At 37.5% G+C, this 16738-nt stretch overlaps 1 protein-coding gene across 1 annotated transcript in view; it reads left to right on the forward strand.

Moving 5' to 3' along the window:
- Window positions 1–16738, forward strand: part of C5 (complement C5) — a 79746-nt gene that overhangs the window by 32956 nt on the left and 30052 nt on the right. The window contains exons 18-24 of the mRNA XM_068553836.1: window positions 1840–1930; window positions 3419–3492; window positions 4409–4548; window positions 8137–8364; window positions 9553–9613; window positions 15367–15456; window positions 16491–16703. Of these exons, the coding sequence (XP_068409937.1) occupies window positions 1840–1930; window positions 3419–3492; window positions 4409–4548; window positions 8137–8364; window positions 9553–9613; window positions 15367–15456; window positions 16491–16703 (897 nt within the window). The remainder of the gene's footprint in view (window positions 1–1839; window positions 1931–3418; window positions 3493–4408; window positions 4549–8136; window positions 8365–9552; window positions 9614–15366; window positions 15457–16490; window positions 16704–16738) is intronic.

Here is a 16738-nt window from a genome sequence, read left to right on the forward strand (position 1 = left end):
GGGCCACTCTTCATCGCGGTGCGCGGGCCTCTCATTATCGTGGCCTCTCTTGTTGCGGAGCACAGGCTCCAGACGTGCAGGCTCAGTAGTTGTGGCTCACGGGCCTAGTTGCTCCGCGGCATGTGGGATCCTCCCAGACCAGGGCTCGAACCCGTGCCCCCTGCATTAGCAGGCAGATTCCCAACCACTGCGCCACTGGGGAAGCCCTCTAATATGCCTTTGAGTTCTAAAATTCCATGGTTCTGTGATATTACAACCATTAAAAACTCTGTTTATACCTATACTGACCACATATAGCAAAAGATTTCTAAATGTAGCATAACCTTAAATGTACTCACATAAAGTTGAAATCTTATTTCAATTTCAACCACAATATACATTTTCAGAATTTATAGAACTCTCATTAACATGTTTTCAGAACTTTTAGGACTTTCAATTCATTTATATACAGTCAAAACAAACAAAAGCAGAGTGACAGATCCTGTTTGATTGTTTTGCTTAACAGTATGTCTTTTGTTGTTGTTGTTGTTACTTTTTTTCTTTTTTTAAAAATTTATTTATTTATTTATTTATTTTTGGCTGCGTTGGGTCTTCGTTGGTGTGCACGGGCTTTCTCTAGTTGCGGTGAGCGGGGGCTATTCTTTTGTTGTGGTGCGCAGGCTTCTCGTTGCGGTGGCTTCTCTTGTTGCAGAGCACAGGCTCTAGGTGCGCGGGCTTCAGTAGCTGTGGCACGTGGGCTCAGTAGTTGTGGCTCACGGGCTCTAGAGCGCAGGCTCAGTAGTTGTGGCGCATGGGCTTAGTTGTTCCGCGTCATGTGGAATCTTCCCGGACCGGGGCTCGTACCTGTGTCCCCTGCATTGGCGGGAGGATTCTTAATCACTGTGCCACCAGGAAAGCCCTTAACAGTATGTCTTAAATGTCATCATTCTGAGTGGGTACATTTCTGCAGAAATAAATTCTTGTGGCCATTCATCAAAACCAGGTTATTAGATATATTTAGGCTGTTTTCAGAGTTTTGCTTATTACACGCAGTATTTTTTATGAACAATCTAGTACATATCGATTTTTCGTGGTCCAGTTTTTCAACTCTAATCTTCTGGGTTGGCATCAGCTGCCTGGAATTCAGCCTCTGTAGCTCCCTCCTCTCTGTCCCTTGTTCTAGACAGCTTGGCCTCCCAAATTCCCGTGGGTGGTGTTGCAACTCTGCCAGGGTCTGTATGGGTTTCTCTCCCTGCTCCAAAGCCTGTAAACTGCCTCCAGACAGTAAACCTGGATAATTTTAGGGTTCACCCAATCTGTCTCCCTTTTCTCAGGGATCACTGTCCTGGCTCACTTATGGTCTAATATTTGAAAGCTGTTGTGTCTGGTTTTCTAGTTTTTTTAAGGCAGAGGGGTAACTCCAGTCCCTATCAGTGCATCTTGGACAGAAGCAGACATTCTGTCCATTTTTATTAAAGAAAATATAAATAAATTTCTGAGGTAAGGCAGAGAATCATATAAACCTCCCTATTTTACAAAATAAAAACAATTATTGCAATTTTTAAAATGCAAATAACTTTATAGACTAAATTAGTATCTTGTATAATTTCCGGAACATGAAACATTTAGCAATTTAAAAAACAAATTATTAAACATATTTTTATGCTTTATTCATTTTGTCAGTGCCACTAGTGGAGAAATCCTAAGGCCTTTATTGTTCTATTTTGAAATCACTAAACAAAATGTTTCATTGACCTTTCCGAAAATGCTGAAGCTATTGATTAATGTCCGTATTTTAAAATTCAGCTCTAAGTAGAATTTATGCTGTTTTTCCATAATCAAATATACTTTTTCCCCCAGATATAAAGACTCTTTTACCAGTAACCAAACCAGAAATAAGGACTTATTTTCCAGAAAGCTGGTTATGGGAAGTTCATCATGTCCCCAAAAGGTATTACATTTCTTTGACATTTCTCTGAAAAATATGGGAAGATGCAAATATTCTGACCAAAAATCTGGAAATTACCCATTTCCCAATATTTTATTTAAGAGTTAAGATGATACCACCATTGGGTCAAATTTTATTTTACTTCTTTTTTTTTTAGCGTGTGATTTCTTCTAATAATTGGTTCCAGGTCATGATGAACTCTTGGGGAAGAAGGGTACCATTCCATTCAACTTCATTCCATTTCAGGTAGCCTTTACCGAGCACAACTGTGTGCTTTACACTGCATTACGCAGCTGTTTTCATCCTGAAATATCTGTAACTACAAAACAAACATTGATTAATAGGGGGAAAGGTTCTTTTCTTGTTAAAGTCCTTTATTCAACACATGTTTATAGAATGCCTACTCTGTACCAGGCACTGAAAACAGTGCCCCTTCCCTGAGTGTCACCCTTCCTCAGGTCGGCGGGGGCGGGGGGGGGTGGGCGTTGAGGGGTGGGGCTCAAAGCACAGACTTTCCAAGGAGCCGTCAAGGCAGTGAGTTCAGGGCCTGACATCCGACTTCTAATGGGTCTCCTGGCCTCTACCCTTGTCCTGCCTGATTCCTCCTCCACAGTGTTGTCCACTTCATCTGACATTGCCCCTTGGCTAGCATTTCCCCTCGCAGACCTTTCCACTACTGTCCCCCACCCAGTGATTGGATGTATTGCCCCTCTCAATGAACTCTGTTGCACATATCACACAATATAATGATGTCCTGTTTACCTGACTGTCTTCCACATTAAAATGTAAATACTTCCAGGGCAAGGACTAAATTCAGGTTAGTTTTATATCCAGGACCTGGCATAGGGTCCGGCTTCTAGAGGCACTAAAATAAATTTGTTGAATCAATGCACACTGCCTCTGAACTTTTTAAAAGTTTTATTGGTACAGTTATTACAGTGAATCGCAATTTATATACTGAACTATTTCTTCCACTAGACCGTGAACTTTTTGAGAGCAGGACTGTATCTATGAGTGCTGTGTACTCAGTATTTAGTGCTATGCTTGACACAAAGTTGGTGCACAATAGCTGTTTGTTGAATGAGTATAAGCTTGATCTTAATCAGAAATGTTTAGTTATATCAACTTCGTTATGAGCAGTGTTAAGATGCATTAGTATTTTGCTTCCCTATTTTAGAGCATACTACACAATAAACATAATTTTTTTCTTTTAATTGTATGTTTTGAATTTGCAATGTTTCAAAGACATCCTTCTGAATTTGAATTCTCATCATACAAGTGAAATATCTAAAAACGTGGAATGAGTATAAGAGTTACTGAATAAACTTTTCTTGCCTGATTTTTCTTTAATACCTGATGTGATTTTGTTCTGTTGTGATTTTTTTCTTTCTTCTAAAGTAGTATGAAGCAAGAATTCTGTTAATGCAAGCTGTCAATTTGGGTTAATCAATGTTCCGCTGTATTTGAATATATCAACATTTTAACTTTCAGAAACCAGTTGCAGTTTGTGCTACCTGATTCTCTAACTACCTGGGAAATTCAAGGTGTTGGCATTTCAAATAGTGGTAAGCAAATTGAAGTTATATACTCACGTAAGGAATGATTTGATTTGGCAAAATGCAGTTTTTTGTTATTGTCTTTTTAGTTTACCCAGGACTTAGGTGGTGTCATTTATTAAAACCTATTTTTAATGTATTACAAAGAGACTTAGATGTGCCCACATCATGGACTGTATCAGTTTCTTCTTTTGTTCTTCTATTAGTCATCATTTTATAAATACTGATGTGAAGCTCCCATTTTCCTTTGTATTTTCTCAGTGAGTAGAAGATTCAGTAGAGTTAGAGAAAAATATATAATTTCTCTCCTGGACTAGTGCCCTTTTGTGGTGATTTAGTGCAGACACTTTATAAATAACTTCAGGCTTGGCTTGTTTGCTCGCTATATTTTGTTCTTATAAATCTTGGTTTCCACAATCAAAATTTTATGCCCATTAAACGGAACCAATCATGAATATCTAAAAAAGAGATTTGGTGCTTTAGTTAATAAACATTCTCATGCCTTAAATAGAATTAAATATTTGTTGGACAAATGAAGTTTTCTGTTAATACCAATAATTACTGAATGAAGAACAATGATAAAAGAATAGATCTTAAAAGTTCTTACCACAAGAAAAAAAATTTGTAATATGTGTGGTGGTGGATGTTAACTAGACTTATTGTGATGATCATTTCACAATGTATACAAATATCGAATCATGTTGTACACCTGAAGCTAATATAATATTATACTTCAATTATAGCTCAATTTTAAAAAAATCAGTGAGTAGAAAATTCAAGGACATGGGGTGTTAGGGCAGAGAAAAACATCATCTAACTTTCGTTTTTTCCTTGAAGCAAAGCAAATCTGAGACATTTTAGTACTAATAAGGCATTATGGGAATTCCCTAATATGCTTCAACTTTGCTTTCACTTTGGGCTGAAGGTATATGTGTTGCTGATACTCTCAAGGCAAAGGTGTTCAAAAGTGTCTTCCTGGAAATGAATATACCATATTCTGTTGTACGAGGGGAACAGATCCAATTGAGTGGAACTGTTTACAACTATAGAACGTCTGGAATTCTGGTAAGTATTTATGGTATGTTCAAATAAATGGAAAAAATGAAGATGTCCCTGATTTTCTGAGAATTCTATTAATGGAATTATCACGTACACACACACACAAACTCAACTCAGTGAAGGGAAGAAGAAAAGAAGAAGAGTTAAGATAACTATTCATACAACTCCAATTCAATGAAGAATACAAGTCCTTAAGATAATCAATGTGCTGTGGAGGCTCAGAGAAAGATGAGCTTACATTTGGTTCATTCATCACCCTGATCTCTTTACCTCTAACAACCCTTTCCTTTCCTCCATTTTAGCCATTCACACTCTTCACTTTGCAGATCCTGTCTTCCCCCCCGGAAAATTTGATTTCAAACATCTCACCAACTGACCACCTCCTACCTATCCTTCTGACTCATTAACCTTGTTACTTTGTAGCTACAGTTCTACAGCATCATTGAAACCTCCAGCTCTTTGACTCCATTACTTTTTATTCTTCATTAGCCTTCTTATGCTAAAGTCTTTACTTCACTCCTTGTTCAGGTTAGAATTCATAAGCCATCATTATAGCCTCACTGATTAAAAACATGTCAACTCCCTTGATCCCCTATTGCTCTGGGGTACACTCTGTGAAAAACTCCAGCCATGGCCAGACCCACCATTTGTCTTCTGTTTGCCAACACATTTCTAAACAGAGTTATACATTAGGCTGTCTGATTTCACTTGAAAATCACAATCACAAAATTTTATATAGGAACTCAATGCAGTCCGAAAATCTGACTCTATTTTTTTTTTAAGGCTCTAATTTTATTCTTAGACATGAGTATTTCAGTGGTCTCCAAAAATTTCGCTTACAGCTCCCTAAATCTTTTTGGAAAAACTAAGTACCCCATTGGCACATTTTTAAATTGGCATCTAAAATTTTTCATCATAAATTCAAAAAAATATGCAAATTTATAACTTCGGGAATACTTGAGTATTGATATTTTAAAAATAAAACTGTTATATCAAACTTTTAAAGGTATACAGCAGAATCTAAATACCATAGCAATCCATTTAAAAATACCCGAATAAACTCTTGTTAACAACAGATTATATACCATTCCTTTTATCTGTGAACTCATATTTCCATTCCACTCTCCTAGTGTTATATATTTTACACTTGAATGTTTTCTATCGATTACTCTCTCATACTTTGATGCAACAAAAATATGTACATACACTGAAATTGAATTATTTTTAAGTTTTATGATTATAAGACTCTAAGTGTCAAATAATTGCTTGCTGATCTAGTTAAAAATGTATTCAGGTTTTGATAGGTATTATCCTGAATTTATTATAAATTACTGTAAGGGAAACTGACTTGTCTACAATACTGAATTTTTTACATCTCTTCATTCTTTTGCTTTATGTACTAGATCAGGGGTCAGCAATCTATGGCCCATGGGCCAAAACTGGCCTGCTCCCTCTTCTTTTATGGCCTATAAGATAAGAATGTTTTTCACATTTCTAAAAGGTTGAGGGGGGGGAAGTAGAAGAAGAATATTTCATGGCACATGAAAATTATATGAAATTCAAATTTCAGTGTCCATAAATAAAGTTTAAAGCCACACCCATTTGTGTAGGTATTATCCATGGCAGAGTTGAGTAGTTGTGACATAGACCGTATGTAGTGCTTTCATTGCAATGCACTACTGTTCAGAGCACCACAAAGTGCAATGACATAATTATAATTAGACAGTGTTTTAAGTGTCACACATCTCATGGTACTGCCATATTTTATTTAATTGTTAAATTATCAGTGCAGTATTCATCATATCAAAACAAGAAACCAGAACATCTGAGATATCTCAGGGTAATTACCGATTAATTACCTTTCCTCTTGAGTACAGATCACACTTTCCTATTTCTTTACATCTAGTAACTTTGCATTGACCCTTGGACTTTCTTAATGAAATGTTATAGAGACTCTGGATTCCATTACGATCCTCGGAAGAGCTTTCATCTTGGTTTGTGTGTTTTAGCAGGCAGTTGGCTGAATCAATCTCAAACTTTGAAATCTCAGTTCAGTTCCTTTAGCCTTAGCTGGGATGCTTAGAGTCTGTGCTGTGCGTAGTTCAGGGGTTGACCAGGTTTGAGCAAAGTTTATATGCTGAACCTGGAGGTCCTTCACTTTTCCACTGTGGTGGCTGCGCCATACTCTGTCCCCTGGTTCTTGAAGCCAATAAGATGGCAGGTTCTACTGGAGGTTTAGCTACTCCTTAAGGGACTAATGGTGACTGTCCTCAGGTTAAAACTGTAAAAATATAGGACCCTCACACAGTGTCCCTCCTTTCTTCTGAGTGTCACCTTCTCTTCCAATCTCTAGTGCCTTCAGGTAGTTTTTGTTTTTTTTAAATACGTATTTTGTCTAGAGCTTATAGTTATTATTTGCAGAAGAGTTATCCAAGTAGGAGCTACTTGGCTATTTCTGAAAGCAGAACCACTGCCGGAGTTTTTGGTTTTTGGGTTTGGTTGTTTTTTTTTTTTTGATATTTGATATCAGTTTCAAAAGTTGCTTTCTATCTCAATTTACTAAGAGTTTTTATAATGAATTCATGTTGAATTTGATCAAATCACTCTTCTGTATCTATCCTTACCTACCCTACCCCAGCTGTCCAGGGGGAATCATTGGCCTCAGGTGACCCAAAAGTCTTCTTTAACTCCTGCCTCACCCACCCTAGCTGTTGTGTTTCCCAAGAAGATAGTTAAGAGGGAAAAGGAGCTTGCCATTTTTGAGAAATTCCTCAAAATTAGTTGTTGAATGTTGTTACTCTTCCGTGTTTACCTGCTTGATTTATTCTGGATCTTACAGATTTATTATTTTGGGTATAGTTCTGTCAGTTCACTAGATTTTGGAGAGGAGATGAAAAATATTCACTGTTTGAGCCAGAAGTCAGTAGGTATCATTATTATCCCCATTACAAAGATGAAGAAATGGAGGGTCATGCAATGTGCTCTTGTCACACAGGAAGTGGCAGAGCCAAGATTTGAACCTAGGTCTTTCCAGAGCCAGAGTCTGGCTGTATAATGGGGTACAAGTGGGAAGTTAATAAGAGGCAAGATTGGAAAAGTTGGTCGGGGGCATATTAGGCAGGACCTTAAATGCCAAGAGATGGAGTTTCCTGTCTTTCATAAAACCATTTATTGAATACCAAAGGCTGAGCTATAAGATACAAAGATGAATAAGACACACAGAGTGCCTGAGCCTGGGCTCCCACTGCTTAAAATATAAACATGTAAAGAGACAGTGTAACAAATGCTATCATGACAACATGAACAAAGAACTTCAGTAGTGTTGTACCCGATTTAGTAGGTAACAGTCTAAGGGAGGTTAGATGTTTCTGAGCCAGTGTTGAGCTTTCTAGACATCCTGTCACATTGCTAAGCTCTATGGCAACTGGTTTGTGTGTTTTAGAAAATCTGAAATGAGCTTTCTCTACAGCCTTGGAATCTGAGGGATTATTTAACGAGTACCAGGGGAGAGATTTTGTCCAGATGAATGCAATCAGGGCGTGCTTTCCTTATCATAAAATGTTTTGAAATAATTGTTCACTGGTGATATTTCAGTTCTGTGTTAAAATGTCTCCCGTGGAGGGAATCTGTTCATCGGGAAGCCCAGACATTGACCCTCAGGGGAAAAGTTCCTCCAAATGTCTGCCCCAGAGAATAGAGGGCTCCTCCAGCCACTTGGTGACCTTCAGCGTGCTTCCTCTGGAAATCGGCCTCCACAACATCAGCTTCTCACTGGAGACTTCTGATGGAAATGAAATCTTAATAAAAACATTACGAGTGGTGGTAAGAAAATATGCTTTTTAAAAATTCTTTCAAAAACACTTTTTTCTTTCTGAAAAAAAAAGTTATCAGCAACTCATGCTTAAGTGATTCAGAAAGAGACACACAGAGAAAATGATAACACAAACATAACAAAATGCTAACATTTGGGGGAATCTGGGTGGAGGTTATCTCAGATATTTTTGGACTATTCTTATAACTTTTCTTTAAGTCTGAAATTATGTTTTTAAAGTTTAAATAAAACAATGATACTTGCTCATTGTAGAAAGCATGGAATACTGAAAAACCACAGAGAAGAAAATTAAAACCACCAAAAACCCCTACAACCAGAGATACCCAATTTTAACATTTTGGTATATAGTTTTCTGGAGTGTTTTTTTCCCCCAACACATTCAGAAAATGTTTTGAAATCTGTACCAGACATTATGCTAAGTACTGGAGCTACAGCAATAAATAAGATAGGATCCATGCATTTATAGTTTAGAATTTATCGTCTAGAAAATTTTCCATTTTGTAAATGAGTAAACAGGCCAAAAAAGGAAGAAAACTATCATTTCTTAAGTACTGTTTACCCACACAGTCTGTTGAGTGTTTTCATGTTATCTTATTAAGATTAAGATTCTTGGCAAGAATGTTAATGACAGAACTGGGTCTTCCGAGGTCTTCATTCTCTGAGTTCTGTTTTCAGCCATGAAATTCACTTCAGTAAACATGTATTGACTTATTTTGTACAAGGCACATCTATTTTCTATACATCTTTGCATGGTTGTTCCATGCACAGATTCTGGAGCCACACTGCCTGAGTTTGAATCCTGGCTCCACTACTCCCTAGCAGTGTGACATAGGATAAGTTTCTTGATCTCTCTGGGTGTCAGTTTCCTCATATGTCACATGGGAGCACTACTCCATAGAGTATTTTTGAGGTTAAATGAGCTAATACATACAAAGCACTTAGATCAGTTACCTGGCTTATAATAACTTCTATTTAAGTGTTTGCTCTGATCATCATGCAAATAGCCAGAAAATCTTATTCCTGGAGGTAGACAAATAAGTATTTAAACATACTTTGCCTTCTCCAAAAAAAAAAAAAAAAGGATTTTTTAATTGGAAAAGTAGTCAAGTTGATTCAAGCATTCAGGTCATATAAATTTAATTACGTTCTTAACTGAATGATTTTTGCCTTTATTTTAGCCGGAAGGTGTCAAAAGGGAAAGTTATGCTGGCACTACTCTGGACCCAAAGGGTATCTACGGTAGGCAAAATGAGTTTGTATTTTATATGTTGTCTTTTGCCCTAGAGAGATGTGTAAGCTGAAACACTATTTTTAAAAATGTTAGTTGTCTAGAATCAGAAATATCCACTTCTTAGTTCACTGCCATTTTTGATAGCATGTGTTATATTATAATCTGGATGGGCTTAGAACAAAGAAAAATAATCCCATTCGGTTTTTGTTTGTTTGTTTGTTTTGCTGCATGGCGTGGCTTTTGGGATCTTATTTCCCCACCAGGGATCGAACTCAGGCAGTGAAAGTACCAAGCCCTAACCACTGGACCGCCAGGGAATTCCCAAAGTAACCCCATTAGTTTTAAATACAAAGCATCGAAATAGTAATCATTGCATGACTTCCCTTATATATTAGTCATTTTACCATTCTATCCATCACAATAATAATTTATAATAGTTTCTTATAGAACCATCAGTCCAAAAAACACCTAAGAAAAAGTCATTTACATTCTTATCTAACATGCATTATTTGAAAACACAATAATGCTGATAAATTACTTAACAAAGCCATTCCTCATTGTTCCTGCTTCCTTGCTTTTCCTCCAGTTGAGATATTCTGAATCTTCCTTTTTTTTTTTGAATCTTCTTAAAGTTAGAATTGTGCAAACATTTGAGCACTTCATCAAGGCCTAAATACCTCCGTATTTATGAAATTTAGAATGTTTTCAGTTAACAATTCTTTTCACCAAAAAAAGACAGACTGCTGTAGTTCTTATTAAATGGTTGAAATTTACCTTATTGTTGCATTGTATCATTCTTCTTTTCTGTCAGTGATACAGCAATGGAAAAGAAAAAGTTTTCTTACAAATCAAGACCACTGTACTCAGAGTGCTATTTCCTCTAGGAAAGCAAAGAATTAATATTTACATTTCTAATCAGCTCAGTCCCATAAACTGAATAAGGATGACTTCACGCAAACTTTTTTCTCTAATTTTATCTTCACACAGACCTCCTCCCAGCCTGTGAAGGATATATGGGGAGTTATATGACAGATTCTGAGGTTTTGGCCTCATGCAGTCACATCACACCTCAGAGCCACTGCTTCCTTTGTCTTCTCTTTCTCTTCCCCCTTATGCCTGCTATACTAACATTATTGCAAACAGCTTTCCAAAACAGCCCTGTCTTACCCATCCCAGGTGTGAACATCAGGCCCACAAGATGGCAATGATCTTTTATCGGGGAATAGATCTCTCCATCAAAAATCTTGGTTAAAAAAAAAGAATCTATGCCTCTTTCCAATCTTGTCACATGACTTTTTTCCTTTATCATTTTAGACAACTTAGATTCAGGCAACTTTGTTACTTTCCAGAGTGCTAAATAGGGTAAAGATGACAACCAATTCTGTCCAGTTTATTTCAGAGATTTTATTAAATAGTTCCAATCTGTGTATATTGGAATTGCTATACCGCTATGACACTTTACAGAGTTTTTTTTAAAAGACTAAAAAAACGTATTTGGAAAAGTAAACAGACAATAATGTTAGAGGAAATCTGAGAAAAATATCAGTGAGGGAGAATGAGGTATCAGAACAAATTGTAAAGTAATAGTAATTAAAATTATGTGACATCAGTTTAAAAAGAGACTAAACACAGAAACTCAATACACACGACTAGCCCTAGCCTTTGGTTCCTGCTTTCTCTGCCTGACAAGCTCTCGCCCCCAATTCTTCTTGTATCTCAGATGCAGAGAGTTCAGCTCCTCACCCACCTCAGTTCTCAGCACATCATCATCATTGGTTTGGGCAGGCCCCTCTCATGTTTTATTTTCTCTCCTCATGCCTGACCTCCACTCCCATTTCCCTTCCTTCAAATGCCCCCAATCTAATATGCTTGAAATATGTCTTAGAATATGGAGGAAAGGTTGTTTTGTGTGTGTATGTTTTTTTAACATATAAAAGGTATTGTGCTATAGGTCCTGTTCTAGTTCTTAAGTTTTTAAACACAATACTCTGTTTTAAACAAATATTTCTATTGCTATACATGCATTTAACTCACTGCTTCTACACAATATTTTAGAGTGTATTCTGTTGCCAAACTCAGGTTCGGCTGCTTACCGCTCGAAAGGCAATAATTTGAGAGGCAAATGTCAATAGAAAGGAAAGATGCTTTAATCAGAGAAGCCAGCAATCTGGGGAGAAGGTAGACTTGCATCCCAAGACCAACTCCAAAGTTTCTGCTCAGCCAGTACAGTTTTTAAAGGAGAAGGGGGGAAGAATCTCAGTGAATCATCTAGGCAGGAGGTTGAATTCTGCATCATTCTCCATTGTGTGCAGACTGGCTGACTCTTCAGATGTTATCTTGCCCATGTGATTTGCCTTCAGGATTTCTAAAGGGGCTGTTGGGGGTAGAGAGCTAGTCATTCTTTTTTTTTTTTTTCTTTTTGATTTATTTATTTTTGGCTGCGTTGGGTCTTCGTTGCTGTGCGGTGGGCTTTCTCTAGTTGCGGTGAGCAGGGGCTACTCTAGGTTGTGGTGCGCGGGCTTCTCATTGCAGTGGCTTCTCTTGTTGTGGAGCACGGGCTCAAAGTGCGTGGGCTTCAGTAGGTGTGGGACGCAGGTTCAGTCGTTGTGGCTCGCAGGCTCTAGAGCGCAGGCTCAGTAGTTGTGGCACACGGGCTTAGCTGCTCCGTGGCATGTGGGTCTTCCCGGACCAGGGATCAAATCCGTGTCCCCTGCATTGGCAGGCAGATTCTTAACCACTGCGCCACCGGGCAAGCCCTTTTTTTTTTTTTAATTTTTATTTTATATTGGAGTATAGTTGATTAACAATGTTGTGTTAGTTTTGGGTGTTCAGCAAAGTGATTCATTTATATGTACACATGCATCTATTCTTTTTCAAATTCTTTTCCCATTTAGATTATTACAGAATATTGAGCAGAGTTCCCTGTAGAGCTAGTCATTCTTTAACTGCTTAATTCTTCATTTTTGCTTCTTTTTATCTAGGAAAAGAATCGACAGGTTCTTTGATTCTTTGCATGGTGTGCGTTCAGGAGAGCATAAGTTAGGAGTTAGGTCAAACTGCCTAGTGATCTCATTCCTATAATTAGGTTCTTTTAAGGTTAGAGGGGGATAGAAATGGACAAAGAGGAAAGGGGCAAAAGAGCTTCTTTCAATTCCCCACTGTCAAACATAGTTCCATCTCTATGGGATCAGGAGTGAAGCTCCACCTTCTGTAACTTTCTTCATGCTGACATAGGGCACCATATTCTCAGAGTGGAAAATGTCAACATGGGTCTGTAGCATCTTGGCTGACAATTTTAGTTGCCTGCTTACATATATGGGCAGAGCAAGATACAATTATTTTGATGCCCACAAAGATATAGTTTATTATGAGCAATAATGTTAATCCCATTCTCTTGAGGCCAGTTCTTGGAATTGTGCTAGCCATAGATTCAGTACTGCTCAAGATGGAGCAGCTAATGTCATGGCTACAGTCTGGTCCTCATGCAGTTAGCTTTTTTCCTCTGGGGGCAGTGACAGTATCTGTAAAACAACTCAGGAATGTGCATCAGACACTCAGTCTGTGACTATTGTCCTAATCATTAACTGCTCATTTTTGTACTTGGGGGCCCTGCAGGGTTCTGCTCAGTTCCAATTCCACCACAATTTTACTTACCCATCCCCTAGTGACAGGTTCCCCACTACCATCAACAATGCTGCAATGGACATCCTTATTCATCTCCCTTTACGAATCTGTGTGAGAATTTATCTGGACTATGTTTCTCGGAGTTGAACTGCTGGGTCAAAGGGCATACATATACTGAATATCATTTACTTCTGTCACATTGCTCTTCAGAATGGCTGTACTATTTATACCTCCACCAGCACTGCATAAGGATTCTCCTCATTCCACATCCTCACCAACACTTGGTGTTACTCGCCTCTCTAAAATGTGCCATTTTTGAGAGGTATAAAGTGACATCTCATTATTGTTTTAATTTGGATTCTTCTGATTACAGTGATTTCTAAACATTTCTTCATATACTTGCTGGCCATTTGGACTTCCATTCTGTGAATTGCCTATTCCTATCTTTTGCACCTTTTTCTATTTTCCACTTGGGTTTTCTTGTCTATTTCTTGTTGATTTTGTCTTTCATATACTTCTTTGAGCAGTCGTAAACCTTAGTGGGTTTTGAACAGTAATCTTTTATTCTGATATAGTCAAATTCATTATAATTTCATTTTATGGTTATATATCTTAGTTCAAAAAGACATTATTGCATATTTTATCCTATTGGTTTTAAAGATTTAACTTTTAAATGTTTTAATCTCTCTGGCACCTACCTTTATAAGTGATGCCTTGATGGGTCTTTTTTATGATCTCTGACAAGGAGTAAAATTGACTTCTCTTAGTTTTAGCTTTTTTTTCTGTACCTTTTCCATCTAGTAGAAGAGTTGATAATGAGAAATGAAATAGTCAAGAGCAGGTATCAATGGAAAAAAATGGTAGAGGAGCAAATTTAGATAATCTCAAACAACTTACTGTCATAAGTACCATATATTGAGCACAAACTGTTTGCCATGCTTTGTCTACATTATTTTTATCTTTACAAAAACCCTTTGAGGAAAATACTATTACCTCTATTTAACTGATGAGCAAACCAAAGCATAGAAAGACTGTGTCTTGCCCAGTGTCACATCCAGAGTAAGTTCTTTCTGAACTCAGTACTCTTTCATCCACATTGCAAAGCTCTCAAATGTCTTCACTGAGTTTTATTTTAATATTATATCCTCAGCATTTATCAAAGGTTGATGAGGAAAGAAGAGGAACATTCCTGTCTCTTCTGCAAAGCCACGTGGTTTGGCCATGCAATTGCAAAATGTCACTAGTGTTTTTTTTTAGCATCTACCATGTGCCAGGGACTAAGTGCTTGGGACTACAGCGTTCAATAAAAATGGTTCTGCCCTCAGAGAGCTTTCTTAACAGGACAACGGGAGGAGGAGTCTCTTTGTGGTGACTACTATGGATTCTGCAGTAAAGCTTCCTGAGTTCAGATGCAGCTTCATCTGGACTAGCCCTGTGACCTTGAGCAATTTGCTTTCTAAGCCTCAGTTTTCTCATCTATAAAATTAAAATAATAATAGTAGACACCGTGCATAGGGTCGTTGTGAGGATCCAGTGTAACAATGCATTCAAAGAGCTGAGCAGTGTGCTTGGTATTCTATCAGTAGAATGATAAATACTATCATTTTCATGAAATAAACCAATGATTACAGTAGAAAATGCTCTGATACAGCATGCTTAAACTCTGTTATTGTGCAGAAAGAAAAAGCGTCTAAGTTAGATGGAGAGGAGAAGGTAGAAGGGATTTCAGGGCATGCTTCCCAATGGAGCTAATCTTCACATTTCCTTGACTAAGGAATTACTTGTTAGTTATTTTTAGATTTCAGTTCCGGGAATAATTTTCTGTCTTTGGACAAAACAGCATGCTCCCTTTTACTGATGAATAAGATTTATATAACCTATTTATTTCCTATTGTGTAATGACCAGGAAGCTTACAGTCAACTTTAATGCTTTATTTAATGAGATTATATAAGCCTAGGGTTTGATTAAAAATCCTTGATTATTTTTAATTTCCCTTTTAAATTTTAATATTGTTGTTATAAAAGAGTCTATTTTTTTTTTAAAAATTCCCTGAAAGTAGGTATACTATAAATAATCTGCAAATAGTCTTCCCTCAAGAACTCTGTGTAAATCTAATAATTTTCTTTTAAATTTCAGGCGTCGTTAGTAGACGAAAGGAGTTCCCATACAGGTTACCACTGGATTTGGTCCCCAAAACAAAAGTCAAAAGGATTGTGAGTGTAAAAGGTAAATTAACAAGTGCCATTTTTATTTCTTATTTCACTTTGTGTTTCAAACAAAAATCAAATATTCTCACGATTATCCTATTTCTCCTCTTCTCTACGCAGTTGCATATACAATAGGGGACCTCTGGGAATACCCTATTCCTACTCCCACCTTCAAATCCCTAACCACTCTTCCAACCCTCTTCTTCCAGTGGCCTGATTTGAATGAAGATGCATGCTCCCATGATGGAGGGTGAGGGCTGTCATTGGCCCAAAGACCTCTCTAAAATGAGAGTGCAGCTGCATCCAGATTTAAAGGACTTTCTATTATCCTAGTGGCCAGTCCTGTTCCAGAGAGGGCTTTGTGACCTGCAAATGGCCCCAAGAAAGCAGCTCTGCTCTTCTAGAGTGCCAGTACATTTGTAGAAGTGGTGTCTTTATTAGCAGGATTTATCCCTGGTCTCCAGCCATTAAAAATTCAATGATGCATCATCCAAATAATAGAATGTCCTGACTACATTTTATCTTAGATAAAACCTTGGAATCACAGAATGTTAGTACTGGAAAAGACCTTTTTAATCATGTCCAACTCTGTAGTTAGATATATAAGAAAGTGTTTTTCCCAGGGTCTCACGATGAGTTATAGACAGAGCTCTCATAGCACTCACAGAGTGTTCTCAGTTCAGACTCTTCACTTTGCTTTGTGGATGCTATTGATTTATAGAGTTTACAATATCTAAAGCTTTCAGGTTGAATGGCAACTAATTTGCCATGTCCTCTATGCTGTAATCTGCCCACTGTATTACACCATCTTATCCCCATATTGCAGTGGTATTTTTAAGCCTGCTTTTGGTGTTTCTTTTAAATACATCTTCTAATCAAATTTTTTTCCTCTCCCCAGTTCTGAGAAGTAATTCAGCTGCCTAGATAAAAAGGAAAGGATAGGGATGGTTGCTCTTATCTCCATTTAAAATATACTGTTACTCAGTTAGAAGTTGACAGAAATTGATTGTACCTACAATGATTTTTGTTTGTGTGCTTGTTTGTTTGTTTCAGGACTGCTTATAGGTGAGGTCATGTCTGCAGTTCTGAGTCAGGAAGGCATTGATATCCTTACCCACCTCCCCAAAGGGAATGCAGAGGCAGAACTGATGAGCACTGTCCCAGTATTCTATGTTTTTCACTACCTGGAAGCAGGAAATAATTGGAACATTTTTTCTGCTAACTCATTAACTCAAAAACAGAACTTGAAGAAAAAATTAAAAGAAGGTAAGAAAAAAACTATTTCACATATTATACATTAA

This window comes from Eschrichtius robustus, chromosome 10 (assembly GCF_028021215.1).
Source record: "Eschrichtius robustus isolate mEscRob2 chromosome 10, mEscRob2.pri, whole genome shotgun sequence".
Lineage (NCBI taxonomy): Eukaryota > Metazoa > Chordata > Mammalia > Artiodactyla > Eschrichtiidae > Eschrichtius > Eschrichtius robustus.